The 25241-nt window shown below is 37.2% G+C and overlaps 2 protein-coding genes across 2 annotated transcripts; both read left to right on the forward strand.

Annotated features, from left to right (window-relative positions):
* Positions 1–13502: 13502 nt before the first annotated feature.
* On the forward strand, positions 13503–15139 carry LOC121262454 (protein FD). Its single transcript, XM_041164931.1, has 3 exons — positions 13503–14280; positions 14454–14531; positions 14800–15139. Exons 1-3 carry the CDS (start codon positions 13624–13626, stop codon positions 14869–14871), a joined length of 807 nt encoding a protein of 268 aa, XP_041020865.1. The 5' UTR covers positions 13503–13623; the 3' UTR covers positions 14872–15139.
* A 6199-nt stretch (positions 15140–21338) lies between these two features.
* On the forward strand, positions 21339–23435 carry LOC121262455 (pentatricopeptide repeat-containing protein At3g51320). The gene has a single exon (XM_041164932.1). The coding sequence runs from the start codon at positions 21476–21478 to the stop codon at positions 23288–23290; it is 1815 nt and encodes a 604-aa protein (XP_041020866.1). The 5' UTR covers positions 21339–21475; the 3' UTR covers positions 23291–23435.
* Positions 23436–25241: the final 1806 nt, after the last annotated feature.

Consider the following 25241-nt stretch of genomic DNA (forward strand, 5'->3'; position numbering starts at 1 on the left):
GAAATTGGTTTTTGATGTAAATGCTAGATATCGCAAGATGTCTCTAACACCCTAGACAACATCACATTTCTTTCTAACTCAACTGCACGAAATTAGGTATAGTGATCCGAGCATTTGTCTCATGTTTCACATTGTTTATTTCGTGGCACGTATGGTTATGTTTTCTAGAAAACTAGATAGCTCTATGATTGAACTTGAAATTTGTGTGAATTGTTGGTGGGTTGCTCTTTGGAAAACCTTGTGACTGTAATGTTGTGGAGTAAGAGGGGATGAACGTCGATTTTGGCTGTTTGGATTGATGTGTGACATGTTAGGAGTTGTTGGTTGGTAGTGCTGTGGGCAGGGAAGGTTTAATAGTGTCTGTTTGGTTGTTGGGCATGTCGGTTTGACATGTCGGGATAAATGCAGGCTGTTTGGTTGTTTGATAAATTAAGAGTAATGCTATTTTTGAACGTGTGAACTGTTTGGTTAACATGCTTGTGGTAAAAGGTTAAGCAAATCTGAGGAGGATGGGCTAATTTTCGAGAAGTAGTGAATTTCTTTGAATGTTGTAATAGATTTGTGAATGTTGAATCTGTAGTTCAAGTTATGTATGGTCTTTCGTTAGTAAAGTTAGTGTTGTGCTTGTTTGGGGTTTATTAATAAAGATAGTTTTGTGCTTGTTTGGGTTATTAATACTTTAATGAATCTTTTTTAGTTTAGCTTGTATTGCTATTAGAGGTCAGACCAAAAGCTTAGATAATACACTGCAAGAATTAGGTAAGTGGTGTTCCTCTGCTACACTTTGTCTAAACAAACTAAGTTGATTTTTATGAAAACTTGCATATTTTGTTATGGAACGTTGGAAACAACTTCAGTCATTTTTCTGCATAACTCAATGCATCTGAATAAGAAAAGAAAAATATTTTCTATTATAACTGTGTAAACCTGAGCATTTTTGACATTCTGTTCTCAATTGTATATAAAAAAAAGAATATGAAATCTGAAATTTTGTACATGATTACATGAATATGTTCTATATCCATTCAACACTCTGTTATGATATGATGTTGCATCTAAGAACCTCTAGCATGACATTCTATTTTTGCTTTCCGTTCCGACATGACCACTGGTGTAAAACCGTGGTCTCTATTATTGTATTGGTACCAACATCTTTGTTTCTGAATGTACCCACTTTGGAAACAAAGTGCTTTTCTGCGTAGTTTTTTTTGTGTGCTCACTTGGGATTCTGAAAATGATAAAGGGAAGATATCACTTCTGTTTATGTTCAATTTGACCACCAGGGATAGCACAACCCTACTACGAAAGTTAAACATGGAATATGTTATGATATGATGATGTTCAGTTATGCTATGTTAAAGGAGTTTTGTATATAAAGATTTCTGAATTGTCGTTCTGATATTTTGATAATGAGAAATTATTTACATCAGTCATTGTAGCCGCAGCACACCGTGATGAGGAAGAAAAAAAAACATCACGTTGAGTGTGCGGAGAGTGCGGTTGATGCGTATCATTGCTCTTTGATAATATGTTTTGTTCTGCATTCTGTAACTGGCTCGTGTTTACACATTGGTATATGTTCACTGCTTACTGAGTTGTTGATAACTTATCCAATTATCTCCACTTTATTTTCAGATGATTTGGATGTTTCAACTGTGGATCAATAATAGGAAGCGTGGGCAAGATTGTTGTGCGTAGGGCTAAGTACTATGATTATTGGATAATCTTATTTAGTAGATTTGATCTTTTTCTATTGGTTTGGTAGTCTGGCATGTTGACACTTTTATTGAGACTCTGTAGAGTTGTGGATTCATTCAATTGTTGTCCTTATAGAGGAACATGTATGTTTGGTTTGAACAAATGAGTTATGTTTTAAAGAGCTTTTGGAGTATATATTTATGTTGTTGGGAGGTGATTTTCAGGTTAAAGGAAGTAACTGTTGATCCTTAGGATACGGGTTGTGACTGAGCAATTTGTAGATCTTTAAGTAGCATTCTAAGCTAATAGACCTCAACATTGACAGAACCAAGTGCTTTAATATTGGACCGATATACAATTGGTTACTTTTTAGCAGACCAAGAAAAGACAATTGCCAAAGTAAATACCAAACCTAGCATTTGATTTATGATCACTTAGATCCCCTACCCAATCAGAGCCACAAAAAGTCATGAGAGTATGAGATCCTTTGATGAAGTTCAGGCCATGATCTGGTGTGCCTTTTAAATGCCTAAGAACATGCTTGGCAACTATCCAGTGGTCAGACATCTTAGAGTGCATAGCTTGACCTAAAGATAAATGGTGGTCTGGCAAGGGATCTCAAGTAGTGGTTGATAGTTTGGAGCCTGAAAAACAAGAAGTTGAATATGTTTTGGCTCCAAGCATACTGGTCTTATGCAGTAAATAAGTTATATAATTAGGTTATCGTAGACGTTAGAGGAAGTGCCATCTGCTTCAATGCAAAGAAAGTAAGAAATGGCACCAAGATCTTTAAGAGGAAACCGAAACTTAAGTTCATGACTCAAAGTATAAATAGTTGCTGATTTCTTTTCAGTCACCAAGATCATTGGCGGAATCAGGAATCTTTTTTAAGGAGGCCGACTTTTCTACTGTGTAACACGTTTATATAAAATAAAAAAATTATAAAAACATAACTATATATAAAATTCTATCTCAATAATTTTCTACATACATATAGAAATAAAATTCTAAAAAACATAACTTAATATATGTTTCAAATTTCTGACGATAATGTTTCATGAAATAATATTAATTTATTATTATTTTTGTAATGAAATATTTAGAATATATTTTCTTTATAGAAACTATAAGTGATCTTTTAGAATGCCATCTTTCATTCTAGTAGATAAGCTATTTTAGCAAGTTTCATACAAAATCTAGATATTTTCATGTCACATTAAACATATAATAGTATAATTGAGACCTCAAATAAATTTTTCTTATAAATTTATTTAAGATTAAACTTAGAAGGTTAAACCTCTCAACTATTTTTCATATAAATCATCAACCTTAAATTATTTTTCTTATATGTTCACTTTGGATTCTATATTAAGAAAGATAATACTGTATGACAAAAAACTTTGGGATTATATTAATAAGTTTATTATTTTTTCTAAACTTAGTTTTAATTTAATTTTGATGAGACCACATCCTTAAAAATAAATAAAATATAGAAATTATACAGAACTTTGGAACTATAGGAAAACAATTAGAGAAAGACATTTCTAGATATATTGAAATTTTAGAGAACATTTAGGGATTGTAAATTTTTTTGGGGGGTCATTTTCTATATTTATAATTATAAATAAAATATAGGATATATTTTGAATTTTTAGAATTTTTTTTTGGGGGGGGGGGTCCTAACATAGGTCTATTGCTGACCAAGATATTATCATCACAAATTGACAAGTCAATAAAAATAGATTTGCTATGATATATGAAGAGAGAAGAGTCCACAACGAAACCAAAGAAGCCAAGGTCTTGTATGGTTTGGGAGAGGCAATGGAACCAAGCTCAAGGAGCATCTTTCAGCTCATACAATGCTATTGATTTTGTAAATTTAAAATCAATTTAATATTGAGTAAATATCATAATATTACCCAATTCAACCAAAATGCTCTTCCCATTATCCATGGACTCTTGAATATTTATAGGTGTTGACAAATGTTTCAACAAATTTTGAGCACAAATGTGAGGATTGCCCCAGACCTAGGGAAGAGATCCCCTTTCGTAGGACAAATACTGGTGACAAGGAGGCAACCGGGAGAGCAATGTGCAGCCATCAAGGAGTAAGGCAAGCCGCACGTTGTAGAGAGCCTAGCAGATGCAGGGCAGTACAAGGCAACGACGGAAAGTTCGTCCAATAACATACGAGCAAAAGAGGTTCTGACCGTACAAAGACAAGCAACAGGCGAGGACAAGCTCAATGAAGGGATGAGAGCTATCCAAGATAATTAGGAGGTGCTCAGTGGGCAACAGGTATCGTAACCAAGGCCCATGCTCCATCAGAAATGTCAAATCTAGAGTACTCTTGGGGAAGTCAGAGTACAAACACTATAGGCCATATCGTCTGACCTCAGAAGTATACAAACACTACGAAATGATACTAATTTATGGCTATTAGTATTATTGAATATTTATTTAGTAAACCTCTGGTATTGATTAGATTAGTATGTGACTAATCCCCCTTTAATAATTTTGTTGTGAACCACTACGACTCGCATGTGCATAGTCCATGGGTGCACACCCTGTTCAAGGCAACGAGGCATCCAATCGACCAGTTAGCATCTAGAGCACCACGATTCCTCGCCTGTGAACTACCAAGGGTCGAGGCCATCACAGTTTGGTATCAGAGTGTTTTTAAGACTCTTGGTAAAGCCATACGTCACTTAGGTGTAGTACCAGAGTAATAGAACATGACCTTTAGCATAATAGGCTTGGGTCCTTGAGCATTATAGGCTTGAAACGTAATGCATGGGTAAGATTCAAAAAGGAAGGTAATAGACTTGGGTTTGGGTGGCTGGGTTTCACTATGGTGCGACCAAGGATTCCACATAATGAACAACTGGGGGCGGTCACACAGGGAGCAACCTTGTGATGATGGAAACCAGGTAGTAGCCTAAGCACTAGACCATATAACGGACGTGCTACAACCATAGTAGGAGTACTTCCAACGACAGCTACAACTACTGAAACTTAACCATCCACAGGTCGAACAACGAGGTTGAACGTACGGGTGTTTCTTGGCCTATGATATCCAGGATTCTTTGTAAACGAAGGACCGTCAAAGAAAAAGAGGTTAATAATAAATATTGAAAGGACATCAAGGTCAATTGCATGGAAGACCAAAAGGTGCTATACATGAGCTATTTTCTCCTAGAGAAGTGGCGATCTAGTGGAGCGCTAAGAGACAATTGCTTGTCATGGAACTGAGGTCTATGGAAGCTATTACTTGGGAAAGGTTCAAGGAGTATGATAATTGATACTTTCCAGCCATAGTAAGACATCATAAATCAAAGGATTTCGCCAACTTGGACCAAGGCAGCATGACGGTCGAGCAATATGCTACCACGTTCATGGAATTAGGCATATTGGCCCCTCATTTTATTTCCACAGAGGAGATGCATGTAGAGCGATTTCAAGATGGGTTAGAACCATGAATACAAACTCAAGTGACCTGTCTATAAATACAAGATTTTCAAAGACTAGTGAATGTAGTCTCAATATTAGAGCACAAACACTGTAGACGAACGATTGTGATGATGGGCCAAAAATGAATGACTTTTATGGAAGAGGGAAGCAGTTATGGGTCACCTCAAAAGTTTGTATCCAGGATTGGGTTGTACCCACAAGTTACTCCCAGGGCACGCATGGGAGGCAGAGCACCGATGTGTAGCCATTGCCATAGGTCTCATGAAGGAGAATCTCCAGACCACCCCTGCATGCTATAGGTGCAGCTAAATAGGGCATTACGCCATGGAATGTTCGCGACTGGTACAAAGAGAAATGATTGGCTCTATAGGAGGACATGGAGGCTAAAGACAGGCGGTGCAGGCAAGGGTGTACAATTTGGCACTGGTTGAGATTGACAAGGATGCTCCAGAGACTTAGGAGGCGGGCGTCATTACAAGTATGGAACCCCAGCAATAGAATAGTTGAGTAACGATATTTTTTGAACCTATCTACAAGAGTCGAACGACTTGGTCATTTCAATGTGAGTTTTGATGTTTGGGTACTGAGTGAGTACTTTATTCGATTCGGGTGCATCTCAATCATTCGTGCCAACCACATTTGCTAGGATGAGTAGTCTATGAACAGAGCCGATGCGACAAAGAGTCATGGTGCCATTGCCAACCAATGAGGAAGTATCTTGTACCAAGGAAGTAGCAAGTTGTCCATTAGAAATAGGAGGCAAGGTGATGAAGGCCAACTTGATATTATTTAACCTATATGGGTTTCACATAATTTTATAAATGGATTGGTTATTTCGACATTTCGTGAGCATAAATTGTTACAAGCAGATTGTGACTTTTTAACTCTCAAAGAGGAAGAAATGATGTTTAAGGGCAGTAGACTAAGGATGATGCTGGAAATCATCTCAACTATGCAAGCCAAAGAGGATTTGATGGGAGGAGTTGAAGCTTATTTGGTGCAAGTAACACCTAAGCTAGGGTTGCAAATGAACAGAGCAGCCCGTTAATAGCCCGAGCTCGGTTCGTGTATACTCAGTTCGAACTTGGTTCATTTAATAAATGAGATGTTCGTAAATACTAATATAGGTTCAAATATTAAATGAGCAAAACTCGTATAAACTCTGCTCAGACTCTGTTTAGACTCGTGAACAAAACTCGTATAAGCTCAACTTGACTCGTTTGAGTTCATTTTGAAGCTCGTAATATGTTTTATATATGTATGTATTATATATATATATATATATATATTAAATAAGGTAAACTATAAATAAATTATCAATATATGTGTGTGTGTGTGTTATGTTCCCAAAATGTGTATAGGATAATTGTATAATAATATATCATACAACTATTGATTTATTATGTTATCTATATGTATTAAATAGTTTAGTTTATTACATTTATCTTGTGTATTATTCTTTTAATTTATAACTATAAGTTATTTTTATTAAAAAGTTATACCATAAGAATTTTGAATCAAAACTATTTGGTTGAATAGTTAAATGGTTTGAGTTTTTCTTTTTGTAAAATTTAAATATTTTTATTAATCAAAAGATAAGATTCAAAAATTTCAAAATAAAAACTCGAGCTCGAGTCATTTGTTTATTTTTAGTTGAGCTCAAGTCGAATTCGAACAAATTCGAGTTTGAGCCGAGTTCGAAAGAGCAAGCATGTTAATCAAGCTTGAGTACCCTTGTTTGAATTTGACTTGACTCAATTCGTTTGCAGGCCTAACTTAAACCAATAGGACCCAAAGGAATGATGGGGATACCTATAGTTGAGGAGTTTTGTGAAGTGTTTGATAATCTTCCAAGACTTCCCCTTTCTCAAGAAGTCGAGTTCTTGATTGAGTTGGAACCATGAACAACTTTAGTACATAATGCACCTTATAGAATGACACTATCAAGCTATTCAATACAAATCTCATTATGGTGGTCCTACCTGCGATTTCGTTCATCGGAACCATAGATCTTGATGCAAATATAGCACAAGAGAATTATCTTGAGGACGAAGGACTAGTCCAGCTTGAAGAGTAGCCACAGAGGCAATGGAATGGTACCCCTAGACTAATGCTGGGCTATCAACAACCTCGGATGAGAATGTAATAGTCTCAGATCGAAGGACTGCCTCTTGGTTGGTGGAGGCTAGAGAAACTTAAGGAGAAGGATGGTCACGCGAAGCCTTAAGTAATTCTTGAGACAAAGTCACACCAGCGAGAGCTAATTGTAGTTGTGATGAAGAGAACCAGTACGTGCATACGGATCTTTAGGGGAAGCCATGGCGTACGGCTAATTTGGACAGTGGAGCTATTCGAAATTGAAGATGTTGAGGAATCTGGAGGAAGTTTTTCCTTAGAAACTTTTCATATTCATGCATCTATTACTTGTGTAATAACTACCATTGCATACATTCATAAAAGTTGTCATAGAACTAACTTGTCGAGATTTAAAAATCTCATCATAGTAGTCCCACTATAGTATCAATTTTTCAAAATGGTAGATTTTGCAAACCGGTGTGATGACGTCGTTTATGAGCAAGATGACAAGTCAAACAGAGAGGAATAAGGAGGAGGGCTTTGTTAATTTGCCTATGGTTCTTCTATTGGCCATTTATTTATCTTTTTTATGTTCGGCTTTACCACTATGGAGTGAACTTTCATTTGGTTTCAAACAATATACGATTTGTAATAATTTATGATACTATGGTTGTAATTTGGTGGCTTATGTATGACATTTAATACCGTGTTCTGGAGTTTATAATTTTCCTCTAATATTGTTACATTTTCGACTAAACATTTATTTTTCATTATGATTTCATCATATCACTAGAAACATCATGCTAGGAGCATAACTACTATTGTCATGAACACATGCGGTGTGTAACCTGGTATTATATGTCCTGACATTGCGGCAATCTGCCAAATCACAAGCAGAGGGTCGGGGGCATCACAAGTGGGTGGTGACAAAAATTTAAATAAATAGAAAATGATATGAAGAGAGAGAAGAAGGGAGATAGATTTTAAGGGTTACATCTTTGATATTCTCAATTATGATTGAATACAAATCATAAGTCCCTATTTATAGAGAAATTATATAGAGATGATATAAGGTAAATATCTTGGTCATTATGAAAATTAAATCTCTCGATTGTAACGCCCTGTACCTAGTGTGGCGCCCCGTCCCTCGTGTAAAGGTTCTGACGAGGTTCCATGATGCCAAGAGTGCCAGCTAAGCGGTCAACACCCAGAATTGGATTGGGTTAGGTGTGCTTCATTTGCATGGAAGTACACATGTGGGATATAGGTATAAGATCACATCGAAAAAGATAGAGGCTTAGTCGGTAACTAGAACTTGCAGAACCTAAAACACATTTCAAAAAACATTACTACCATTCCCTATAAATATTAACATAGAGTTACATACAAGCCCAAAATGGTTCATCGTCTAATAGGTGGCAGACTGAATACAGTTGGTTGCCCCTTTCCCAAAGACTAAGTACAACACAAAATAATGCATGGTGCCTATGACAGAGATAGGTTTTCATCTTCAGGGTTTGGCTCTTCCTCCTCGGGCATCATTCCTTCTTCAAACTTTGCATCAAAATATATGGAACGCATGCATGTATGCCTTGGCGAGGAATCACCTTCAAGGGCATAGAAAAACATGGTTAGCAATCACCCTTTTAGTTAAACACACACACACACACACACACACACAAGCATGGTGATGTATCATCCCTTGAGAAGTTACCCCCTAATGCTACGTACTTTAAAGCATGAATATTATTTAGGAGAGGAATCGTCTTTCACTCCAATAAGAAAGAAATCCACAAACCCACATTAGTTCCAAAGGTAAAATCGCCATCACACAGATGCTCATTACATAGATATTAGTCACACAAACATTCGTCGCCTGATGGACCAACAAGGGATGAGCCGCTCCACAGTCAGAATCAGGTCGACATACCCCAACACAGGTTGACTCTCACACAAAGAATACATGTTGTACCAGGGAAACGTCCATCCAACCAACCAACTCGTAGGTACCAACACATGATACATTGAGAGATTCTACATTCCGACTATTAGGAGAGGCCAACAAAATACTGCCCCACCCTAATCATTCACGTGGAATCCCTCTACCAATTTGAAGCTCATGGATACGTCTCGCAGGAATGGGTACAAGGAACTCCATCCCACCCCATTAAGATTGATGCATGGTAAACATACTCACATAAAGACATATATACACACGTCGAGATCATGAATCAGTGAAAGAATAGCAAACACATTTAAAGTCTCGAAAAAACAAGGAATAACATAAGATAAACATATTGATACAAAAAAAAAGATTTATTTATGTCAAAAAGGGGAAGGTTACAATAATACAAATGCCTCTTACACACAATATTCACCCCATATTCTCCAGTCTTGTCCTAAAAGCTAACCTACCTCACAGCATCAGGCTCACTACTTAGTCACGTCGCTCCTTGCTTGATCCCTCTAAAGACTTGGTGTCATAATCTCTTAGCTCTTAGAAGTGAGATTTTTTCCCTTGTCCAGATCCCTTTTAGAGGGTGGGACTTTTAGCCTCCTTCTGACACATCTCTAACTCCAGGTATGCTTGAATAAGAGTCATTTGGTCTTGACTGTCATACTACAGGATGACAGAGACAAACGGCTGGGGCATGGTCTGCCCTTCCCTACTGCCAACTCCGAAGTCCGTCTTTGAATTAGGATCTCCCACGTGGCATCATGTCATACTTCTAGGTTTAGATATATGACTCCCTGATTCGCAGTTCCTCCAACAGACCCTCTCCAGATGTGACTTTTTAGTTGGAGTGTAGGCTTCTACATATGACACTGCCACTCTTATGAGCATCTTCTGTATTGTTCCAGAAAGCTCTCATACTTGATCTGGCTTCTCCTAGATCGTTGCTCGCCCTGGGCGAGTATCTATTGTCTCATCAAAGACATTGGCCTCTTCAGCTCCTCATTCTCGCCTACATGGTATACGACTTTTCTAACTAGCCTACCATAGGATAGACACTCATTTCCACCTCGCTCTAGGACATATCCGCCAAGACGTCCACAAGGTGCTTGCTCGTGCACATGTTGGACCATTTACACTTTGCAGCATCTGCAACAACTTTCTTTGCCAGACCAATGGAGTGTCCCTCATATTTTCCTTTCGCTCAACTCCATTGGTGGTTTGCTCTCTTAAGCTAGTGGAGTCCTCACACTCAGAGAGTTAGAGAGGTAGTTCCTATCACTTAAAATCACATTCCAAAAATACAAGTATACACTCCAAAGACTTTATAACACATAAAAACTCATTTGTTCAAACCAGATGTATGTGTTCCTCTTAATGAACTACTCCAACATAACTAATCAAGAACTCCCCAAAGTCTCAATAAAAGCATCAATTTCCCAAAATACCAAATCAATAGAAAGCGACAAATTTCTTGAATAAAATTCTCTAATAATCTCCTGTACTCTTTGGCACTTATATCAATTTGTTGATCCACATGTGCCTCTGAGGTACTTATTCCATTACATTCAACTAATCTCACCCATGCTTTCTATGCTTAGTTCTTAGTTGAAAGATTAAAACCATATGAAAAATATTGAAGATAGTTGGGTGAGTTATCAACAATTCAGTAAGCAACAAACATATATTAGTGTATAAACATAAGCCAGTTACAGAATGCAGAAAAACATAATATCAAAATAACATAGTGACAGTTCATAAACATTTATTACAATAAAAGGAAATACAAAAGACCTTAGACACAAGCATAATTGAACATTAGAAACAGAAGCAGTGGCCATGTTTACCCCTTAGTAGGGTTATGCATGTCTGCGGTTAGTCAAGCATAATATAAATCATTATTTTTTTCACCCAAGTGACGCACTCAAAATAGAGATCATGTTTACCCCCATGATAGGGTTGTGCGTTCTGTAGATAGCCAAGTAGAACATAAATTATCATGTCCCCAAAGCAATTGCACTTAGAATAGAGGCCACAATCATGGCAAGGTTGGAGGACACTACTATTACCCGTGGCAAGGCCAGAGGCAACTACTATTACACATGACAGGGCTGGAGGACCCTGTTATAACTCGTGGTAGGGCCGTAACCAAAGCAGAACATAATTTTATGCCTCAGGGTTTTTCAAATACAATATTATATCATAACAGAGTACTGAGCAGGTAAATAACATATAATCAAATTAAATATTTCAAACTTTATGTTCATAATTTATGCAGTAGAGAAATAGAGCACAAGAATTATTTATGTTTACACCAATCGTGATAAAATGTCGCATTTAAATGTTTAGATACATAGACAATTGTAAAAAATAACTGAGCCTATTTTCATAACAGAATATGTAAGTTTTTCACAAATTCAACCACAGTCAGTTTTTGGCAAAGACTAGCATAGGAGTACCATTTACATGATTTTTGCATAGTACTATCTAAGCCTTGAACCCGAACCATAGCAGTATCACAACTTAATCCAAAAAGATATCGCTAACATATTAATAACTCGTACAAATACGAAACCAACAAACTAACAAACTTCTATAACTCGAAACTATAGCTCAACATGAGCCCATAAACAAAATAGTCTATCATGGTGCCTTGGATTTATAATGGTCCAAGTACGACATCCACACACTACTTTACCAAAAGATGAACCCAACCTCTTTGGATTCACTTAAATCTTATTCCAATCACACATCACATTTACATTTGTACTCCCAGCATATTAAAATAGCAACTCACATCTTCCAACATCAACCAAGCCAGGAAATTACTTCAAACCCCAATTCCAACATCCAATATAGACAACCCAAATCTACTAGTAGCGCCAAACAAAATAGTCACGAAAACTAAGTGTGACAACATGAGTAAAGATCGAGAGTAACTTACTCAACTCAATGTGGTGATCGACTAGACTCGAGGGTGTGGCGATGTTTTCTATTGACGATCGAGATGCTCTGTGATATTGAAAACACATCAAAACCAAATTCGAGATAATGAGGAAGCAAACGACGGAAGAACAAAATTGGACAAAGTGGGAAAGGAGAAAGCCAAGATGGACGAAAGAGTGACCACCGTAGACGAGTGAGAGAAAGAGATCAAGACACATCTTGGTGGCGTGGGGCGGCACACTGGCATGGGATTAGTTGCCACTATAAGCCTAACACAAAGACATAGTGAGATGTCAGAAGAGAGCTTACGTCTTCAGACCCATCAAAAACAGCTCCCTCTCTAGACCCATCAACAATATGCAAGTGTAGTTACCAAACCAAGCACTTGCCTATTTATCGTCTTCATAATGCGCGATAAAATTTCCTCTGGCATGACCTGTGCTCTTGATACCACTGTAGAATAATAAAGAACAAATAGAAGTGGACTTTGGCAATATGGTGACACTCCTGTGAGAGTATTTGTCTCACAAGTTGGTGATGAACAAAAGGAATTGAGTGATTTTATTTGTGCTAGATCATCATGCACTGGTTGGCAAATGACACAACTATTGGTAATCTAATGGTAACTCAAAGGTCACAATCTTAATAAGCGACATAACCAAGGTTGTCTCTTAACACTTTCTTAAACATCACCTCTCATGAAAACCATCACTATATTAGAGGATATTATTTCAAAAGGTACACTGTTTGGTGATCACACCCCTTACAATAACAAAAATGATTACCATTGTGCACAAAAGGTTGCTAGAGTTGGAGTTAATACTAGCAGTTCGGTCTTGTTAATTGTTGTCCATGAGGGACGGTAGAGAGTACGGATGGAGCATCTGCAATTGGCATGATGAAATGGGTTTGGGTGAGTCTAGAGGGGTTGAAGGGGTTAGGCATAAATGCTAAAATTGCAGTACCACTGCATGCAAGCGAATATTATTATTATTATTATTATTATTATTTTTTATGATATGGCACGTGAATTAAGCATGTTAGTATGCACACCAAATCATCATGGTGGGATATATTGCACTACGATCCTCGTATGATATATAAAAAAAATTCTCATCTAATTCTTTCCAAATTGGGTATCCTCACAACCAGAGTCCTGCGCCTATATGCTTGGCATAAATTATCAACGTGAGTCATACTCCTCCTAGTCTTAATTTTTATCACTTTTAACCATATTAATTGACTTTAAAAAATTTCATAAATTAACATTCTAATAACAAATCATTAAAACTATGACAAAATAAATTAGTGTGACAGGAAATAATCATAAAAATCACATAAATAATGGCATAAGATCCATGCAGCACAGAACGCATCTTGACTCTCTCTCTCCCTCTCTCCAAACCTCTGCGGCTCTGCCCTGCGTGTGTGCGAGTTTGAGGTCAGGTCTAAAACATCTGGCTCAGCTATAGCACCAAATGCTGTCATCGACGGGAGGTCCCAGAGAAAGTACCTTCAACAAAACCTTAAACCTCAACAACAGAGGCTCATCATCATCGTCATCCTCAAAATCACTTTCATCCACATCTGCTACCTCATCGCCTTCGCCATTCTCAACCTCCTTCCACCAATCCATAAGAGCCACCAAAACCATGGAAGAGGTATGGAAGGACATCAGTCTGGCTTCCCTTCCTGACCAAGAAACCACCCCAAGAATCCACGAACGTCCCCACCCAACCTCCAACAACGTCATCCTCCAAGACTTTCTTGCCCGACCCTTTAGCAAAGATCACACGCCGGTCAGCCAAGTCTCCACCGCCACAGAGACGGGCACTCTCTATGGCTCTGCCTCTTTGGTGTCGCCTCCAGCCACTGTTTTGAGCTTGCATTCGGGTTCTGAATTTCATTTCCTTGATAACTCTGACCCACTAAGGCCTGACTCCCATTTACAGCCCCAATCCATTTCTAATATCTCTCCTTTCGGTAGCTCATTTGAGGCTTTCGCATCCACTACTGGCTTGCCGTCTTTTGGGAAGAAAAGAGTTCCGGAATCTGACAGCAGCTCAGGGGATCGGCGACATAAGCGTATGATGAAGAATCGAGAGTCCGCCGCCCGATCAAGAGCTAGAAAGCAGGAATGTATTTCTCTTCTTCCTCTTCTTCTTCTTCTTCTTCTCTTTTATTATTCGCAAGTTAAATGTATTTCCTGCAAAAAGCATGAAATAATATTCAGTTTGATTTAGTTTCCTGAAAGCATTTTTTTGTTTTTTTTGTTTTTGGTGCTTCCTTTTTTTACTGCCTCGTACAGGCCTACACAAACGAGTTGGAACTTGAAGTTGCTCACTTGATGGAAGAGAATGCAAAGCTCAGAAAACAGCAGGAACAGGTAAGTTAGATACGGAAGCACGAGCCAAGATCATTCAAATAATTTCTGATTACCTCAGGCAGATTTTCTTCTTCTTAAAGTAAAAGACATAATTCTTTTCTATTTTTCATATTACGTACGTGTTTAAGAAAATCTAATTTTGTTCATTCTAATATAAAATAAACAAAAACTACTATTTTCAGATATTTATTGCTCGCGGTGAATGTGTTCTGAACTTCTGATGACTGTATCCTTTCTTTTCTTTTACTTTTTTCATGTGTTTTGGCAGTTAAGGGTAGCTGCAGCCGCCCCACTTCCCAAAAAGCACTCGCTGCATCGAACGTCAACTGCTCCATTTTGAGAAGGCAGGCACTCCTCGGTGCATTCCTTCTAACAAAGTCTTTTATGTTTCCCTTCATGAGAACAGTCCCTTCTCAGCTAGCTAGAGAGGATATGAAAGAGAGTATTCAAGGGTTTTCAATAATTTTGTGGGTGGGTGTTCCTCTGTTTCATATTTTAATGGTTTTAGGAAAGAATGAGAATCATGTATGAGAAATAGTGTTTTTGCATTCCAAAGAAACAGGTCTTTGTTTGTATCCTTCCCTTGACTTCTTACTCCTCTTTTTTTTTTTTTTTTTTTTTTTCACATAAGTTTTGATTCTTTCTGTACGGAAAGATGTAGGGGAGAGGCAAGTGGAGGTAAAAAAGGACCGCTTATGGGCACCAAGAAGATGCAAAAAGTTCAACCAAAAAGTAAAGAAAGAAAAGAGGATGGGACACTTTGTTCCTTTGCAGGCCATCTCTTTCAAGATCTTCCTTATCTCTTCATCTTTTAGAGGACATGAATTGTTAGTAGAACCTATTCCTTCACCATGTTATTACAGTCACTCGTCCGGTCGTGCCCTCTCTAATTTGTTGGGTTCTTGGTGCTTTTTCCTATGGCATTCAATTCCTAGTGGTTCACCTAGATTCAAAAGAAGCCAATCCAACTTACCAAACAATCCTTATCTTTGATTGAACATCGATCCAATAGGGAAAATGGGTGTTGTCTCACACCCAGACAATGCCGGTCAGCCCCATTCTGAAGTACGCTCTATATATGTGATTACTTTCTTGGCACTATGGCTGATAATTCGTGTTGTCATGTCATTTCGGTCGTCATGTATCATGAGTACGTACTCGGTTCTCTACTCATTCGATCCAAGGATTGAGTGAGGTTTCCCAATCCTAATAAAAGGTAATTTTGTATTAGGTTCATGTCGTGTTCGCCATGCATGTTGTGACAAAAATTGTCCGAATGTCACAAGTTTAGTTTTGGATTGTATGTAGTTCAACTTTATTCCAACCCATTCAATGAGTGAGTAAGATACTTCAATCCCAACTCACTAATTTCGTCGAAAAATGATATTAGTTTTAATCATGAAAAAAAAATATTCTCTAGGTTCTTCTTCTTTTGTAAAGTATGAAAACTTTTGTGTGGTGGACCACATGACTACTCAGTAAGTCATATGGTCCACCCCATATGTTTGAGCTTGCGTCGTACTATTTGATTATGGCAAAATAGGAACTTGAATCTATGAAAACTTGTGTTTCTTAATTTATAATGTGCAAGATGAATTACAATTTACAGGCTAGAAACCAGCTACATGAAAAGAAGAAGACCATATCACCATCTCATCGGTCAGTACTTGCTGTACATAGCAATTGTCGGCCTCCCCCCTCCCATGGAAAACCGGCACACTGGACACGTTTTCCGGCACACATCGAACCATGCACCTGTCGACACAGACCTTGTGAAACTCATGCAGATAAGGAAGAGTATTTCTGTCCTGTTCCATCTTCAATCTTGACAAACGCACACAACACTGCTGATCAACTTCCAGAAGCTCACCTAAGCTCGACCCTTGTGGATAAATAGATTTGTCTTCCTTGACCTTTTCCAAATCCTCCCATTTGTTCACCTTGTAAGAAGAAGATGGAAGTTCCTTCAAACTTGGCTGCTAGCTTAGACCAACAAGATTGTAGATGAAGGACACTAGATTGCTGAAACCTACCATTTGGTTTCATAGGGTTTTAGCATTTCTGCAAGATCTTTAATAAGAGGAAGGTATAGTTGAAGAGCAGAGAGTCTGATGATAGTTACCGGTCCTTTCTGTTGCTCAATTGTTTTGCATGGTTTAGAAGCGTTTGTTAATTAGATTGGCTGAGACAATTGCTTCAAGTGATCAGTATACAGCAGTTGCACCTAAACAGAATGTTACTCCTGACCTTTTTTACCTATCTAAATGGAAGATTATGGATTGGGTACTTTATATGTTTGGAAAGGCTTTTGCAAACATGTGTGGAGCTTCTTTGAGATGTGTTTCCAAAGCATCTCCCACAAATCAATTTATCTGCCAATTCATTTTCTTAGAAAAATGCACAAAAGAGGGGAAAGCTCCCCCTCTTATAATAGCCCAATCGGGACCGTGTGACCCTAGTTGAGATGGAGAGACCTTTCTCTTATTGTGTCCGCCTATGGTGCGGGCCGCCAGAGCCTAAGCCTGACCACCGTGGTGGAGAGGAAGACCTCCCATTGCACGTGGTTAGAGGAGATTACTCTACTGATCATGTCCCACTAGGCAAAGATCCCTGGCCTCCACCTCCCAATTTTTTCTTTTCAATATATAGTATCACAAAATACTTGACAACGCACTCCCAAATACCATGTGTAGAACACTTTTAAGATGCTACGGTAACCGGAAAAAAAACATGCAAATATCAAAACACTTTGAAACTTATAGTAGGTTTCATTTGGTAGGTCGGGCAAAAGCTGTTGTTAAGTAATCACATTAAAACTTACCCATCCTTGTCTCTTGAAAACTAGTCACACCCCAAAGGAGACCCGCTGGGCCAAAAATAAGATATTTTGATAGAAACATTACAATCAGTAAGAGTATCTTCAGAATCAATTTTCTGGTCTATGGTCTAAAAAGAGAAGATAAAAGGTAAAGAACAAAGGAATTCTCCAAGATTACTCTGTAGGGTAAGAATCATTTGCAGCCAATGCAACTTAACAAGTAAAACTACTACTAAGTCACTATTTCCATATTTCCAAGACTACCCAGAAGTATCAATTTTGCTTAAGAAAGAAAAACACGAGCCTCTGAATCATCTGGATATAATTGGAGGGTTCACTTCCTAGTTCCCAGTAGGTAGGAGGGGGCGCTTCAATGGCTTGCAATTCCAGCAAGAAGTTTAAATGAAAAGATATATATATATATATATATATACACACACTAGCAGTTGGGCAATGTGCGAGGCACATTTGCCCGGTTGAGGTTGAATGAAAAACAAGTTTGCTTTGTGTTAAAAAAAAAAAAAAAAAAAAAAACGTAATCATAAGCAAAATAAGTGGTATATGGAGAATCTTTTATGAATTCAGTTTCTGCACCTAACAAGTGAAAAGAGATGCGGAGAATCTATGTGATAATGACAGTACTTTACTGCATAAATCCAAGCAATCCAACCGAAGAAAATAAAAAACGAGAAGTGGTAAAATGAAATTTAAAATTAGCGAAACCAAAGCATAGTCTTGGTCGCAGAATAGAAAATTCTAAATCAATTTTATTGGAGTGCAAAAAAATATATATCAGTAGAGAAAATCACATTATAGTTAGGAAACGAAAAAGAACCCAATCGTAAAATTCTAAGTCAATTCCTCCAAAGTAGCAGTCTATATGTAAAGTCACAAAAACTCTTACGGAAATTGTAAAAATAAATGTTACAATAATATGAATAATATGAAAATTAAAAGATTTTAGATATTCTAGTAATAGTTTTCTTAGCAAAATATATGAATTGTAGAATTCAACCATACTACTTAATGACCCAGAGAGTACTAAAAAAATATAGTCTTTTATTTCTATATTGTTCTCACATTTTTTATCATTAAAGTAAGTCTCTTCTATTTTGGAAACTCCAAAAATATTATAATGGTAGAAAATTATTTTATTTAAATGATTTTAGTTAATTAAGAATATTATGAGATTTAAATTATATTAAAAATTTTAATTATTTATATGATTTTACTCTTTTAGAAATATTTAACAAAACTCTATCATTTATTTAATGATGAAATATTAGTATTTTATAAATTAAAGTTGAATTTATATTTTAATTATCTATTTTAAGTTAGTTTATTTTTAATGTTTTAATCTCCACCTACTGTTGGATCAATTCTGGAGATTCAAGATGAATGGTTAAGATTTAAAATCTCAAACTCTAACTTTTTCTTTCATTTTTTCCCCTTCTCTCTCTCTCCACGCTCCCTCCAGCCGCACGCCTCTCTCCCTCTCAATCTCCTCCTCGGCTCCGCCTAGTGCAATCGACTGCTGCTACCGCGCCACCACCAAGCCCAGTCATTGGCGACCTTCCCCATGCCAATCTCGTGCCCACAGACCTCTCTCTCTCCCTCCCGCAACAGGCCGAAGCCCGTAGCCCTCTCTCTTTCTCTACACGCACGGGTTTCTCCCTGTAGCGCCGCCGTTAGCCACCCCTACGGCACCAAGCCCGTAGCCCTCTCTCTTCCTCTACACGCACAAGTTTCTCCCCTTTTGTTGATTTGTGATTTGTGTGGAAACTTGTGTGTTGATTTGGTGATTTGTGTGGTGATTTTTTATTTTGTGGTGATTTGGTTTCTCCCCGTGTGATGATTTGTTATTTGTGTGGAAACTTGTGCGTTGATTTGGTGATTTGTGTGGTATTTTTTGATTTTGTGGTGATTTGGTTTCTCTCCGTGTGTTGATTTATGATTTGTGTGGAAACTTGTGTGTTGATTTGGTGATTTGTGTTGTGATTTGTGTGATGATTTTTTGATTTTGTGGTATTTGTGTGGTGATTTGTTGTGAGATTTTGTGGTATTTGTAGTGGTGATTTGCTGTGAGATTTTGTGGTGATTTTACTGTGGGTTTCCTATGAGGATAGAGAGGGACACGGATGCAGATAGGGACATAAGGTGAAAGATAGTGTTTATCACTGTTCATCGCTGTTCATGTCACTATTTATTACTGTTCACGTTATAACGACTTTTAACTATAAGGGGATATATATATACTAGCAGTGGCCAACGTGCAAACATCTGCCTAATTGAAAAAAAATTATATTAAAAATTTAAATTAATTAGATAGTTTTATTCTCTTAAAACTATCTAATATTGCAAGCACGCCAACCCATCTAAAAAAGTCAAGGTCATTTTTTGTCAATACATTAAAAGAGTTCAAAATTTTTAGAAGATGAGAAAATATATTTACAACTGTGAATTGTACAACCGTCATGTAATCGTTTTAAAAAAATTGAATAAAACATAGGATCCATTGAAAAAAAATTAATTTTTTAATAATAGACTCTACTCTTTTTCAAAGTGATTACACGATATTTACACACTTTACAGTTGTACATAGAATTACTCTTAAAAGAGACTACACGACAAATGATAGGCGGAATAAAAAGTGTCCAAAGACAACACTATTTATTACTGTCATAAACACTATTTATTATTGTTCATAAATAGTATTCATTACTATTGTTCATAAACACTATTCATTATTACTGTTTATACGCACTATTTATTACTGTTCATCTTTTTAAGATACAGGAGATATATACCCACATACTAGGTAACCTCCACAACGACTCCTAAGCTCTCTGCAGGGTGTTCAGAAGCAGTACAGAGAAAATCTTTGAGCAAGGAAAGCAAAGCAATGCAATTAAACAACTGCATGTTCAAGGCATTAACATGTTAGTGGGGAGTCATCCCATAAATACACCCCATCCCAACAAAAGAGAGATGTGAAACCTAGTAGATTAACCTGTTTTAACTGCTCATTATGGCTATGGCACATACATGAAACGCATCTCAGGCCGCTTGGACACCTTATTCTTTGATGCAAGACCAACAAGGTTGAGTCTCAAGTTTTTTTATGTTTTGTTGTGACAGGAGTTCAACCCAAGAGAGGCAACAAAGAGATTTCAAACCACGGTTTAAAAAAAGTTTATGATTCCATGGAGAGTAGCATGCAGTTCCACTTCCACCTCTTTGTCAGTCCATAGAACCACATCAAATGATCCTGAACGAACCCTTAGCACCACCATATCAACCCCTCGCAATGGATGAACAACAATGAGAGCTTGAATCTGCAGCCTAACTTGTTTACACTTTTCAGCCTATTTACTTTATTTAGTTGAAGAAAACAATTAACAAATAAATGAGTTCATAAAATTATAAATATTACTATTGTTATAAATATCATAGAGGCATTCTATGGATCAGTTATTATTCATTCCCACACTCCACACATATAGTTTTTTTTTATATGGTGTGGAGGTATTTTTCATAAGGTGTGGGGTGTGGGGTAGTGTATAGGAAAAATGTATATTTCTATACACCATACTACTATCTCACTTTCATCCTACTAAGTATGATATGGCACATTTATCACTATTAAATGATCATTTATTACATGCTTATTTATTATCTAATGGTGATGATTGTGCTACATACCACTTAGTATAATCAAAATAGGATAAGAGTGTAGTGTATAGCATTACTCAATGCATAGTGGCTGATGTGGATTGATATCGTATTTCATTAAATTTAGTCAATTATACATGATTAAATTTTTTTTTTTTTTTTAGAAACATGATTAAATATTTGTATATGTTTATATATATGTTTTTTTAAAACTAAAATACAATATTTAAAAAGAGTAATGCTAATCAAAAAGTGGCATCTTGACGAATCGAACCGAGCCTGTTCACTGAACATGATCCTAAGTCTTATACCCTCCGTAACTATTTGACATTTAGACTATTTCCGTTGTAATCTGAAGCCTATGGTCGAGGGAGCGATCGAGAGCGGAATGTGGGTTAATGGCGAGAGCCCAGTCTTGCAGCTCAGCAGTGAATCAAAACCATAGCCTCAATGAATGGCAAGATTTTCCATGCGGGAACTTACTCGACTCAGAAGCTCCGTTCTCTTTCAACCCACCTCCAAAACCAACCTCTCTCGGCCCAGATTTTGCTCTTCCTCTGTTCCCCTTGAAAAGACTGCTACTTCACTTTATCAGCGAAGGTGTATACTCGAAACATGTCAAAATATGAGGCAGTTGCTGCAAATCCAAGCTCATTTTATCACTTCGGGTCTCTTCCACAACCCCTTCTGGGCAGGCAGAATTCTGCAGTGCTCTTCGGATTTCGGGGATTTAGATTACACTATTTTAATTTTCCGATATATAAATTGGCCAGATAGGTTATGTATTAATACTGTCATCAAGGCTTACTCTAATAGTTGTGTTCCGTTCCAGGCTATGGTGTTCTATTTTGAATGGTTGAGAAATGGGTTTTTGCCTAATAGCTATACTTTTGTACCACTTGTTGGGTCTATTGCGAAGATGGGTTGTTTTAAATCCGGGAAGAAGTGTCATGGGCAGGCCGTTAAGAATGGAGTTGATAGTGTGTTGTCAGTTCAGAACGCTTTGATTCATATGTACGGTTGTTGTGGGGCCGTTGACCTTGCTAGTAATGTGTTCGCTGAAATGTCCAACAGGGATTTGGTGTCGTGGAATTCAGTCCTCTATGTATACTCTAGACTTGATGATTTGGGCATTGCTCATCGGTTATTTGATATAATGCCTGAACGAAATGTGGTTTCTTGGAATATTATGATCAATGGGTATTTGAAAGGTGGGAACCCTGGGTGTGGATTGAAGTTGTTCAGGGAAATGGTTAAGTTCGGATTGAGAGGCAGTGATACAACTATGGTTAGCGTGCTCACTGCTTGTGGCCGGTCAGCTAGAGTAAGAGAGGGAAGATCAGTTCATGGGTGTCACATTAGGATATTCTTGAGATCAAGTATTGTTATTGATACAGCTTTGATAGATATGTATAGCAGGTGCCAGAGGGTGGACATGGCATGTAGAGTCTTTGAAAGAATGGCAAATAAGAATTTGGTTTCCTGGAATGCAATGGTCATGGGCCATTGCCTTCATGGAAATCCAGAAGATGGGCTTCTCCTATTCGGTGAAATGTTGGGTAGACCAAGGTCAAAACATAAAGAAACCAACCTTTATAAGAGTTCAAGGTGTGGCGAAGGGAAAGAAGGAATAATCCCAGATGAAATAACCTTCATTGGGGTTCTCTGCGCCTGTGCTCGCTCTGGGCTTTTAGCAGAGGGCAGAGCTTATTTCGGCCAAATGATAGACATATTCAATATAAAGCCCAATTTTGCACATAATTGGTGTATGGCAAATCTCTATGCCAGCGTGGGGCTTGTCCAAGAGGCTGAGGAAATCTTAAGGAATATGCCAGAAGATGATAAGTCATCAGAATCCCTGTTTTGGGCTAATTTGTTTGGTTCCTGTCGTTTCCTAGGAGATGTATCTTTAGGAGAAAAAATTGCAAAATCGCTAATCGAAATGGAACCGCATAAGTCCTTATCTTATCAACTATTGTTGAATGTCTATGCCGTGGCAGGTCGATGGGAGGATGTTGCTCAGGTAAAAGACATGATGAAGGATCGAAAGGTTGGAAGGCTGCCCGGATGTAATCTTAAAGACTTGAAAGAAATAGTTCACGAGTTGAAAGTGAGTGATTACTGGCGCGAAGGGATGGATGAGGTGAGCATGATGATGGGTGCATTGGCTAAAAAGTCAAGCTTGTCGAGTCCCAATTCAAAACAGCCACATCTAAATGACACAAACTTCAATTTAGCATCAGAAGCAAGTGAAGACTGCAGAAAATGATTTCTCACTGGATACGGTTTGTTCACACATCATATAAGTGGTGGTTTTAAATAGAGTGGATTGACAGAACAGGATGCTGGCATACTCCCTCCAAAATGGGAAGGATAATGCTTGCCCGATGAGGGTGATTTGATGACAATTAATTGACTGTATTTTATGGCATCAGCCAAGAATGCATGTATTGTTTTAGGGGTTTGATGCTGGATAATATTACGCTTGAAGGATCCAGAATGTCAATCTGATGATAGTTGATTTTGCTCTATGGATCAGTATTTGTAGAGGACTTTTCCAATAGCCCCTGCAGCTCACGGGTTGTGATAGTTTATTTTGCACCTAGTGTAGTAATTAACATCTTGCATCAATTATCTTCAATCTTGCTGCCGCTGTGTTGTAGTGTGCAGGCATGATTAACAGTTTTGCCTTTTATGAGCTTCAACATTTGATGAAATAATATAATTTGTTGATTCCTTTTTCATGTTCATCTGCAAGCAATGTTCTTAATTCTTTTAATCGTGTCAAATAAGCTGCAACACTGGTTACTACAAATTGATGCTTTCTACATGCCATATCACCCTCAATGTTGAATGTTCACAGTACGGTATTGGCTTTTGTGAGCTGATAGCAATGGTCTTGTCGCTAAACACCATTGCTATTCTTTAAACTCTGGATATTCACTTGCGTAAGATACTGGGGAACAAGCAGGAACCTCAGAATGGGGTCACCCGCTGATTCACTTTTTATTTTCAGTTTTCTTTCTATTGAGAGTCGGATGTTCTTTTGATGAGTTGCTAAGATACTGGGGAACAATTGTAGTCTTTTTTTTCATAAGTGCAGTCTCATTCCCATGGTTTCTTTGCTTTGAGACTGTATTCATAATAACCAAAAGTAAAGGCTGGCTCTAGCAAAGATGCTATCTGTGCAGTTTGAGGTTCAGTCCATAAAGTGAATTCAAATGTACTTGTATAGAAACTAGCAAGCTTTGCTATTGCAGCAGGAGTGCACTAAGGTAAACAATTTCTATCTCATCCAATCTCATTTCATCACATTTCATTTCGTTTCCAAATATCATTTAAATACAAACACTTTCAAACTAATCATTATATCTTTTTCAAACTAACCATTACAACTTTTCTAAAATTCTAAAAAAAAAAAAAAAAAAATTCATCTTTTTCAAATAAAAAAATAAAAATTATATTATAACAATATTTTAACTTTATAATATTTTTTATTCAACCTTTTCTCTCTCCATTTCCAAAACCTAATAAAAATTTAACTCAAATTCTCTCACTATTATTCACAAAATCCACGCCTCATCTCATTAAACAAGCATCCAATGGATTGGAGCAACCGAAAAAACCTTACAGTCCCATCTTTGCAAGTAAAAGCATATCTGAGCTCCCTTTTGTACAGAGACTGCTAATATTAGAGGGGAAGCCATGGGTTTTGCAAGATCTGGATCTCAAAAGGTTGGATTTGAATATGAATAGTTCCGATCTTCAAGATCACAGAAATTAGAAAAATGTGAGAAATCTCTTCTAGCTAGGTGAGGATTGCTTTTGAATTATTTATTGGCTTCAATCCCCTTTTAACATGAATTATTGATTGCCTGAAAGAACTAAGAGTTATGAATGGACCCCTCATTTTACTGAAAACTAACAATAACTAGATTTCATATCAACCGAATCATATAGTGTACGAATAATGATACACCTATAATTTTTTTATAATTATTTTACAAATCATTTTCAAACAACCAATGAAATCATACCACTCCATTAAAAATAAGGGTGGTCCTACTCCCATCGCTGGGAGCTCTAGTTTGGGAGCTAGTTGTTTTCTTTCTTTCTTTCTCTTTCCTTTTTTTTTTTTTTTTTTTTTTTTTTTTGCTTTTTTTATAAGTATTTTTTAATATTTAAAAAAATTACAATATTATTAAAAAAACTTATTTAAT

The sequence above is a fragment of the Juglans microcarpa x Juglans regia genome, chromosome 4S (genome assembly GCF_004785595.1).
Source record: "Juglans microcarpa x Juglans regia isolate MS1-56 chromosome 4S, Jm3101_v1.0, whole genome shotgun sequence".
NCBI lineage: Eukaryota > Viridiplantae > Streptophyta > Magnoliopsida > Fagales > Juglandaceae > Juglans > Juglans microcarpa x Juglans regia.